Source organism: Anomaloglossus baeobatrachus, chromosome 4 (assembly GCF_048569485.1).
Source record: "Anomaloglossus baeobatrachus isolate aAnoBae1 chromosome 4, aAnoBae1.hap1, whole genome shotgun sequence".
Classification (NCBI taxonomy): domain Eukaryota; kingdom Metazoa; phylum Chordata; class Amphibia; order Anura; family Aromobatidae; genus Anomaloglossus; species Anomaloglossus baeobatrachus.
The window spans coordinates 627,633,779-627,644,721 of NC_134356.1; the positions used below are offsets into that span (position 1 = coordinate 627,633,779).

At 53.0% G+C, this 10,943-nt stretch overlaps 1 protein-coding gene across 2 annotated transcripts in view; it reads left to right on the top strand.

Moving 5' to 3' along the window:
* The window catches only part of LOC142301944 (C-type lectin lectoxin-Lio3-like), a 57,787-nt gene extending 49,459 nt beyond the window's left edge, over window positions 1-8,328 (top strand). For both annotated transcript variants that reach the window (XM_075343005.1, XM_075343006.1), the window contains one exon: window positions 8,057-8,328. In XM_075343005.1, coding sequence (XP_075199120.1) covers window positions 8,057-8,177 — 121 coding nt within the window. In that variant the 3' untranslated portion in view covers window positions 8,178-8,328. The remainder of the gene's footprint in view (window positions 1-8,056) is intronic.
* The last annotated feature ends 2,615 nt before the right edge of the window (window positions 8,329-10,943 follow it).

Sequence of the window (10,943 nt, forward strand, 5' to 3'; positions counted from 1 at the left end):
GTCAGTGCGTCTCCTTGCTTCCTCTCTGTCATCGACTCCTGTCGACTACTCTCTGACTGTCCACTGTCTGCCCCTCCCACCTGGTCATCTAGTGGACTGGATTGGCTCCACCTATAGGCGGACATACATTGGTCCAACCCTAGCCTGGTACCATTCTATGAGGGAATTGGGGAAAAACAGGGATTATTTACAATGTTTGTGTTGTTACCAGCACTGGTCTTCCGGGTTCCTGGGGGTAGGCCCTGCATCCTAGTGGGGATTCAGTACCTTGTAGCTCCCTGATGACCTCATGGGCGCTACATATGCACCCAGAACCACGAGCAATTCTGGGTACATATTGCTAATCCCTGCCTAACCGTCCCTATATATAGTAGCATAGATAAAGAGATCTTTAGAAAAAGTCTTTCTAAAGATCTTTTATCGTATACTAATGGGCACGGGGACTAGTCCTCTGGGCGTTAGTTCCATGGTCAGTCGCCCCCATTAGCATATTAGTATGCCCCTTTTGGGCGTGCTAACGTGCTAATGAATGCGCAGCATTAGAGGATGATCTCACTCACCTCTCTACCTCCATTGCCGCCTGACGGGGGATTTCGACTCAGTGCGCATGACCCCGGAGTTTGCGTCATGCGCAGGGGCGTAACTACCGCAGTTGCAGTGGTCGCCATTGCGGCCGGGAGGTTAGGGGCCCGCGGCCGCCCGGCAGATCAGTAGCTAGCTCTTTTCTGTGAGAGAGGTGCTGCGCTATTCTGCGCAGACCAAGCGGCCGCTATATGACCTGGTCGCCACCGCTGACACCGGGCCCCCGTCATCGCACACTGCTATGATATTGCATAGAGCGGCTGGCACAGCATCATCATTCTTCCCCCGTGCCTGCGCGATGACGTCACTCCTGTACGACTGCTGTGTGTGGTAAGAGCACAGAACGCAGGACGGGAGGATGCCGACCGGAGCCACGGGGGAACGAGGTCAGAGGTGAGGATGAGCAGCTGTGAAACAAGTAGAGGTGAGGACAGAGTAGCGGTGGCAGAAGAGAGGTGAGTACTTGTTTTTTTTTTTATTTTTTTTTTATAAATCAGTGAGTACAAGGGGAGGCTGGCTGCAGGACACATGGAGGCATTGGGGGGGCTGGCTGCATGACTCATGGAGGCCTTGGGGTGGCTGGCTGCATGACACATGGAGGCCCTGGTGGGGGGGCTGGCTGCATGACACATGGAGGCCTTGGGGGTGGCTTGCTTCACGACACATGGAGGTCTTGGGGGGGGCTGGCTGCATGACACATGGATGCCTGGGGGGCTGGCTGCAGGACACATGGATGCTTTGGGGGGGCTGGCTGCTTGACACATGGAGGCCTTGGGGGGGCTGGCTGTATGACACATGGAGGCCTGCTGGGAGTGGCTGGCTGCATAACACATGGAAGCCTTGGGGGGGCTGGATGCATGACACATGGAGGCCTTGGGGGGGCTGGCTGCATGACACATGGAGAGGCCCTGGGGGGATGGCTGCATGACATATGGAGGCCCTGGGGGGGGCTGGCTGCATGACACATGGAGGCCTGGAGGGGCTGGCTGCATGACACATGGAGGCCCTGGAGGGGCTGGCTGCATGACACATGGAGGCCCTGGGGGGGGGCTGGCTGCATGACACATGGAAGCCTTGGGGGGGCTGGATGCATGACACATGGAGGCCTTGGGGGGGCTGGCTGCATGACACATGGAGGTCTTGGTGGGGCTGGCTGCATGACATATGGAGGCCCTCGGTGGGCTGGCTGCATGACACATGGAGGCCTGGAGGGGCTGGCTGCATGACACATGGAGGCCCTAGGGGGGGCTGGCTGCATGACACATGGAGGCCCTGGGGTGGTGGCTACATGACACATGGAGGCCCTGGGGGGGCTGGCTGCATGACACATGGAGGCCTGGTGAGGCTGGCTGCATGACACATGGAGGTCTATAGGGGAGCTGGCTGCATGATACATGGAGGTCTATGGGGCTGCATCATACATAGAGGTCTATGGGGCTGCATCATACATGGAGGTCTATGGGGCGGCATAATAAACATGAAGGACACCTTTTACATGGACTGTAGGGGTGCATTATGCATGGAGGAATATGGGGCCGCGTAATACAATATGAAGGACACCTTATACATAGAATATAGGGGTGCATTATACATGGAGCTGTATAATACAATATGAAGATTTATGGGGCTGCATTATAATACATATGGGACTATGGGGGCTACATTATAATATATGGAGGACTAGGGCGGCTACCTTATACATGGACTATGGGGGTGCGCTATAAAACATGGAGTACTATGTGGTGCAGTATAATATATGGAGAACTATGGGAAATTCATTATAATAAATGGAGTGCTATGAGGGCTACTTTATACATGGAGGACTATGAGGGTGCATTATAATATATGGAGGACTATGGGGTGAATTATAATACATGGAGGACTATGGGGGTGCATTCTAATATATGAAGGGTTATGTGGGACCCTTTATACTATATGGAAGGCTATGTGAGGGCCATTATAGTATTTGGAGAACTATATACGAGGGGGGACAAAGATACAAGCAGGGGATGGGAACGTTTTGTGCTGAGAGAAAAATGTTCTTTCCCTCAGCTCTCAGCTTTCCCATGATCTGCTATGCATCTTCTCTCAGCACCCAGCTTTCCCATGCTCTGATATGGGAAACCTGGAGGCTGAGGGAAAGATGTATAGCAGAGCATGGGAAGCTGGGTGCCGAGGACAAGATGGGTATCAGAACACGGGAAAGCTGGGTGCTGATAGAGGGATTTCAGATCATGGGATATCTGGGTGCTGTAGGTAAAAGCTAAGTGTCAGCGTCATTATCCTGTACCCCGACTATCAGTGTCATTATCCCGTACCCCAAGTGTCGGTGTATGTGGAGGGGGGCCCCGGTCCAAATTTTGCTTCAGGGCCCATCAAATTTTAGTTACGCCACTGGTCATGCGCACTATGAAGCCAGGTGTACGCGTCCCGGCTTCAAACTGAAGTAGTGCGCATGACCCAAACTCCGGGATCATGCGTACTGAGCCGAAATCCCCCATCAGATGAGATGGCGATGAGTGAGATCATCCTGTGACGCTGCATATTTGTTAGTCCCACAGGGGTGTACTTGTGTCGCCCTGGGCAAGCCAGGGGACACAGGTCACAACACCACCACACCCCACACTCCAGGTAGGCACATCACAGCTAACCTACAAATCCTTGTTGCCTTCCTCCAGGAGTCTGATGATGCACACCAGGGGGTGGGCCAGGCGGTTGGCTCCGCCCACCAAGGAGCTCACAGCTCTGGAGGCAGGAAGTAACCAGGCAGATAGCTCAGGGACGAGCAGGAGTGAGGAGCTAAGCAGAGGAGTTAAGGAAGTGAAAGTAGAGAAAGAGGAGTAAAGGAGAAAAGCAAGTAAAGTGACAGAAGAGAAAGAAAGCCTGAAGGGTCCAGCTTTGTGTAGGGCCAGATCAGCAAGGTCAGCGACGGCGGTGACTGTCTGGAGTGGGACCGTTTGGAAGTTCCTGGAAGGACCCCGTTGGCTGTGTGCCCGGTGGTCTGGAGCAGTGTTCCGAAGGACAGTCAGCACCAGGGCAGGGGCCTCTCGGACCCCGGCAAGGCTAGGAGTCGCCAAATTTGCCGAATCCGTCAGTGAAGGGGACGCAGATCCCCCAACAACCAAGTCCCGATTGAAGGCAACAGCCCAACCCGAAGCAGAGAGACACCGCCACCGCCACGGCACCAGTTTCTCAGGGCCAGCGCCTGCGGGCAAAGTGTAGAGCTCCTCCGGCCCAGATTGTAGTCGGGGAGCGGGTAACCGGAGGGAATCCACCGCTACCACAAGTCAACCATAGGTGCAAGGAAGAGGGACATCACTGTCACCTACCAGGAGTGCAGGTGCAGCCGTCTGTGGGACCGTCCTACCAGCCGTTTGGTTTACCGTACAAACTGTGTCCACGTCTCAGGCTGAGTGAGTACCACAGTGCCGCAATGCACAGAGCTGCCCCCGCGTCCCTGCGCCCACCAGGTCCCGCACCACACAAACCATCACCGGGCCCCGGGATCACCAACCCCTGCCCACGGAGGGGCAACACAACACCTGGCTGCTCCGCATCACCATCCCCGGGATCCCCGTATTGAGCAGCGGTGGTGAAATCACCACAACCGTGGGTGGCGTCACGAACTATAACAATCCCCACATCCAACCACAAACCCCCTTTCACTCACGGGCGAGGAGTGTCGCTCGAGAAACCCCGGGATCCGGCCCACAGCTCGAGCCACCACAGAGCAGCTGCCGGACCCGAGCAGAAGGGGTGAGCGTAGTGTGCCGACACCCTCCTCCCCGCCCGCGACAACTTGGCGTCACGAACAGGATCTTACCGCTCTGCCGTCTGGTAGAGGTGCGCCTTGTTACCGCCGGAGGTATCCGGCAGGAAAATTTCAGAAGCCGCCATCTTTGGCGCGAAAAGTTCCCGCTCGAGCGTCTTCTCGAGCAGTAGAGGCGCGAAGGCCAAAACCCTGCCCCGAGAGAGGAGGGGCCGGAAAGAGCTAAGGGGGACGCGATGGCGGCTGGACGCATGTAGCTGCGGCTATAAAAGCAGGGACGCCAGGACCTTGCAAGAATACCGTTCCTGGAAGCAACCAGAGAAGCCATCATGTGGATGCCGTCCCGCGACACCGTAGCCCCCGCGCCTGGAACCGCGGCGTGGGTGGAGATCCGAACCGCGCAGCTCTATCAAAGGCTGCAGGTCAGGATGCAGCTCCTCATGGAGGAGTGGGAGGCCGACATGGCGGACGTTGTAGCCACCGTGCGGAGACGCGAGGAGGAGGCGGAGAAAGGGAGGGTGAGTGACCCACGTCCCGATGCCCTTGCAGGGCCGGTCATCGCGGCTGTGGGGCCCGGTCCAAGCCCTCTCCCCCCGTTGCCTCCCTCGCCACCCGTCCCGGAGGCCGTGACCCCGCCACTAGGCCTGCTACCACCGCAACCGGTAGCAGTACCCAGCGTCCCCGCCCAGGCGGGCCGACCTGTAACCGGAGCCCGCGGCACACCGGAGGTGTTACCGTGGAAGACGCCGAAAGTAGAACCGGAGGCATCCCTTGAAAAACTTCCCGAGCCGGAGCCGATAACCCGTTCCGAGCCGAAGGCCCGGCAGCGGAAAGCCCCTATGCCCATCCCCCACACCTCAGCTGAGGTGGCGCCGGGTTGTTGCTGCAAGGCGGCGCCCAAGGCCATGACACCGCGGGATACGCCGCCCACCTTCCTGACAGTGGGTAACGTTTTGGATGTCCCGCGGGGCCCGACCCGTGCGCCGGCGCTGGCAGCAGCGCCGTACTGGGATAGGGAGCCGGTACCGCTGGGCCTGGAGATCGAGGAGAGGGAGCGGAAAAAGGCCGAACTGGTGGCCAGAGCGATCCGGGAGAAAGAGCACCTCCGGCGGGCAACCTCCCGTGCCCGAGGACCGTTGTAGGTGGGGCAGGTGAGGCGGTTTGATGTCCGCCGGGGCTACGGGTTCATCTACGAGCCGGGCCTGGAGGCCGAAGTTTTTGTAGCCCGGCGGGATGTGAATGCCCACCTGCCCGAGGAGCATCCTGGCCGTAATCTGATGCCGGGTGATATTGTCGAGTACACTCGGTTCTTTGGGGAGCGAGGGTGGTTTGCGCTGGACGCTAGATTGAAGGGCAGCCCAGAGGCCCTAGCAAGCGCCGCGCTCCCTCCCTTGGAAGGAGCACTGGAGCCTGGAGGACCGGAGTAGGGCCGTGGGTGCCCGTAGCAGCAGTCCCCGTTGGGACCACCACTGAAGTTTAAGTTTGTTGAAAAGTTTTGAAAGTTTGCAAAAGAATGATAAGGAAAATGAAAATTACCGAGTTTTTCATCTGATTTGCTTTGTGATTGCAACCGGCAGGAGCCGGCACCGTTGTCCCCGTGGGGACCGTTTAAAGTTTATTTGCATGGGAACTATCCATGGACAAGCCCGTGAACTTGCAGGGCACCACAAACGTTAAGTGGCTTGTAAATATGTTGGGTACCGTTACCGTTTCCGCTATACCGTCTCCGGAGAGGCAGGTTGGAGGGAGGGCCCTGAGCAGAGCAGGCCAGGGCCCAGCCACCAAAGGAACCGGTGGCCACCCTCTGGAGGGGAAGGACAGATCCCGCTCGGGTAACTTGTGCTGGACTGTGGGTCAAGAGGTGCTGCCTGGGTTTTAGGGGCAGCATCAGGGCCAGGTTGCTTGGGTGGGAGAGAGCGGAAACCGTGACCGTATACCGTTGCAACGTTTAAGTAAATGTGCCTCCCGTCTTGGGAAGAGTTTTGATTAAAATGTTATTTATGTTTCTTAACCTTGTTACCCCTTTTACAGAAAAATAAAACCGGTGTAGAACGGCAGCCCGCGGACGGTCTGCATTTTGCTAAGGGTTAATGTGTCGCCCTGGGCAAGCCAGGGGACACAGGTCACAACACCACCACACCCCACACTCCAGGTAGGCACATCACAGCTAACCTACAAATCCTTGTTGCCTTCCTCCAGGAGTCTGATGATGCACACCAGGGGGTGGGCCAGGCGGTTGGCTCCGCCCACCAAGGAGCTCACAGCTCTGGAGGCAGGAAGTAACCAGGCAGATAGCTCAGGGACGAGCAGGAGTGAGGAGCTAAGCAGAGGAGTTAAGGAAGTGAAAGTAGAGAAAGAGGAGTAAAGGAGAAAAGCAAGTAAAGTGACAGAAGAGAAAGAAAGCCTGAAGGGTCCAGCTTTGTGTAGGGCCAGATCAGCAAGGTCATAGACGGCGGTGACTGTCTGGAGTGGGACCGTTTGGAAGTTCCTGGAAGGACCCCGTTGGCTGTGTGCCCGGTGGTCTGGAGCAGTGTTCCGAAGGACAGTCAGCACCAGGGCAGGGGCCTCTCGGACCCCGGCAAGGCTAGGAGTCGCCAAATTTGCCGAATCCGTCAGTGAAGGGGACGCAGATCCCCCAACAACCAAGTCCCGATTGAAGGCAACAGCCCAACCCGAAGCAGAGAGACACCGCCACCGCCACGGCACCAGTTTCTCAGGGCCAGCGCCTGCGGGCAAAGTGTAGAGCTCCTCCGGCCCAGATTGTAGTCGGGGAGCGGGTAACCGGAGGGAATCCACCGCTACCACAAGTCAACCATAGGTGCAAGGAAGAGGGACATCACCGTCACCTACCGGGAGTGCAGGTGCAGCCGTCTGTGGGACCGTCCTACCAGCCGTTTGGTTTACCGTACAAACTGTGTCCACGTCTCAGGCTGAGTGAGTACCACAGTGCCGCAAGGCACAGCGCTGCCCCCGCGTCCCTGCGCCCACCAGGTCCCGCACCACACAAACCATCACCGGGCCCCGGGATCACCAACCCCTGCCCACGGAGGGGCAACACAACACCTGGCTGCTCCGCATCACCATCCCCGGGATCCCCGTATTGAGCAGCGGTGGTGAAATCACCACAACCGTGGGTGGCGTCACGAACTATAACAATCCCCACATCCAACCACAAACCCCCTTTCACTCACGGGCGAGGAGTGTCGCTCGAGAAACCCCGGGATCCGGCCCACAGCTCGAGCCACCACAGAGCAGCTGCCGGACCCGAGCAGAAGGGGTGAGCGTAGTGTGCCGACACCCTCCTCCCCGCCCGCGACATACTAACAAGCTAATGGGGGCGAATGGCCGGGGAACTAACGCCCATGGGACTAGTCCCTGCGCTCATTAGCATATCATAAAGTATCTTTAGAAATACTTTGTCTAAAGATCTCTTTTTTTATCTATGCTAGTGTATACAGGGACGGTTAGGCAGGGATTAGCAGTATGCACCCAGATCTGCTCATGGTTCTGGATGCATATTGGACCTGACAGGTTCCCTTTAAGAAGATCTACAGCTTGAGATATACGCTATACTTCAAAATGTACTGTACACTCACCTCCCGAAAGCAGAAAAGTGCCACAGATTGCTATGCACTGCAACTAAAAATGACTTTTAAAAATTGAAAACTTTGCGTCTAGTGAATTTCTTCTTTTCTTTATTTCTAGAAACTGGGGAGTGAATGAACCCGCTTATGAGTCCTGTGGAGAAATCTTTTCCAGAGCCTGGATTGCTCGAGTCTGTTTTTATTTAGCGAATTATATCTGTGAAAAAAATCAGTCCTGCTGATATTTATTCTGTGGCTCATGCACAAATACCAAATATACTCCTAATTACTATACAAGTACGGTCTGTACGCTCATATACACGTAGGCTACATTATGATGCAAGAATTGCTTAAAAAGAATGGATCACCTGTAATATTTTTAAATTATTAAAACCAGATAGTAAAAAATATCCTTTTGTTATAGTCTGTCTTTATTTTCTGATTGTAGAGGTTTTTTTTTAAATCTATCTTTAGTATATGATCAAGGAGGGTGGCCATTTTGCATGAGATTTTTAAAACAGCATTTTACAGCAATCACCTGAACAAACAACATGACATGCTCATTTACTTCAATGGGTGAGGGTTGTGGGCATGCTCCGTGATCTGTGCAGAGGTCACTGTGCAGAAGAGGATTTTGATCTCTGACAACACCTATTATGAATGGTGGATTTTGCATGATCTATATAGATGTGTTATCTGTCATTGTAATCCTGGTCATGGTGATAATGACATGACTGTTGAGTGATCTGAACAGAACATGAAATGTCAGAATTAGGGCGCTTTCACACTTGCGTTCATAGCAATCCACCGCTATGGAAAATAGCGCAGTCAATTAACAGACTTGTAGTGACAATGCACTGTGACGCAAGTGTCTGCGTTGCATCTGCTGGCCGACGCTGAGTCGGTATTTTGACTGAGCCCCGGGCGAAGGGAACGCAGCATGTGGCGTTTTTTGTGTCGTTAAAACAACGCACCATTGGAATCCTCCAAGGTGTCTAATGATTGTCTATGGTGGCGGATTCCGTCAAATTCTACTGAGCATACTCAGCATGTCCAGCAGAACGATCTAAATCGTTTAAAATCACTCCTCGGTCTCTCCCTCTCACCCCCTCTCTCATACTGAGCACTGGTGCGGCGCTGCACAGCTGTCACACTCCTCTGGCAGCTTCTCCTACTTTTGAAAATGCCGGCCGCTCATGTTTCCATCTCGTATTCACTGCTTCCCCCACCCACCGGCACCTATGATTGGTTGCAGTCAGACACGCCCCCACGCTGAGTGACAGCTGTCTCACTGCAACCAATCACAGCCGCCGGTGGGCGGGTCTATATCACTAGAAGTCCCAGAAATTTCGAGCTCCCCCCTGAAGTCCTGAAAGAGGGTCAAATGACCCTTAGTCAATTATATTATCAAATACAATAAATTGAATAGAACTAACTACAAACTAAATGGCTAAACTCAATGGAAAACAACAACCTCCTGTGGTGCGACAGTAATGGCCTTAATTACAGAACAAAAGGCGGTGATTATAGGATGTTGGCTAAAATCCTTCAGGTCATTCGACCCGTCTCTGGGTTCCAAAGGTAGAAATGTTAAATGACCCCTCTCTGGGACTTCTGATGATATCGTGCAGTACAATAAGTAAATAAATAATTAAAAAAAACGGCGTGTGGTCCCTCCCAATTCTGATACCAGCCAAGATAAAGCCACACGGCTGAAGGCTGGTATTCTCAGGATGGGGAGCCCCACGTTATGGGGAGACCCCCAGCCTAAAAGTATCAGCCAGCAGCCACCCGGAATTGCCGCATCCATTAGATGCAACAGTCCCGGGATTCTACCCGGCTCATCCTGAATTGCCCTGGTGCGGTGGCAATCGGGGTAATAAGGAGTTAATGGCAGCCCATAGCTGCAACTAAGTCCTAAGTTAAAAAGTAAGAACCTATAAAGATGTGAGTGAACCAGCCAATATAAAAGTATATAATCTTTATTGAAAAATTTGTTAAAAGACAAACACATAAAACAGACAATGATGAGGACACATACAATTAACCTCAGGTAAACCAAAATATACAAGCAATAAATAGCATAAGTGCATAATGGTCATGTATCGGGAAGAAAGTGCACCAAAAAGGGTGCTGTCCAAGTTTCTTTGAAGAGCCAATAGTCTTTAAGTAAATGAAGAGTGTCCCAAAGAACACCAATAAGGTGGAACTATATTAAATTTCAAGCTAAACAAAGCTTTTTTTCTTCATTCAAGACTGAATGTATGGGAGCCACAATCCTATTACTACAAAAAGTGGCATATAACAGAGGAAACAAAGAATACATGTGTCTGTGATATTACCAGGATATAATCTTACAAGATGAAAACATAATAATAAAAAGCAAATCCTGAATGGATCAGGTGGTATAACCACAACAATGTTTCCAAATGCCTACAGTCCCAAACCGGGGAGAAGCAGGATCTCGACCATACATATGAAGGAAAGGCAGAAACTGACACAAGTGTCAAAATATAACATTTTTTCCACAGGGCTGGACTAGGAGGCCATATTCCCAGTGTTATAATCAGAAAAAAGGGCGGAATGGCTGCATTACTACAGTACTATACCTTTACAAGGAAACAGAGTCAGCCAAAGGACCGACCCAAACACTGTGGTGAATCCACAAAAACACACACCAGAAGGGTGTTACAGGGCCCAAACTAAAAAGCCATATTCCCAGTACTATAGCTCACAGGAAGGCAGCATGGCTGCAATACCACAGTAAATTGCCCCTACAAGGGAACAAAGTCAGCCATAAAAACCGGCCTTAGTACTGAGTGGCAAGCCCACAAAGACACAGACCAGGAAGATATTAACCTGAGGATAAAGGTACCCCGACACGTGTTTCGCAGAAAAGCTTCTTCCAAGGGGTGCTGATGCCAGTCAATACCCAGGTATATATAGCCCCACTCACCAGCGTGATGTTTTTTTTTTATAAAGATTTTGGTTTGTTTTGTTTCACATGC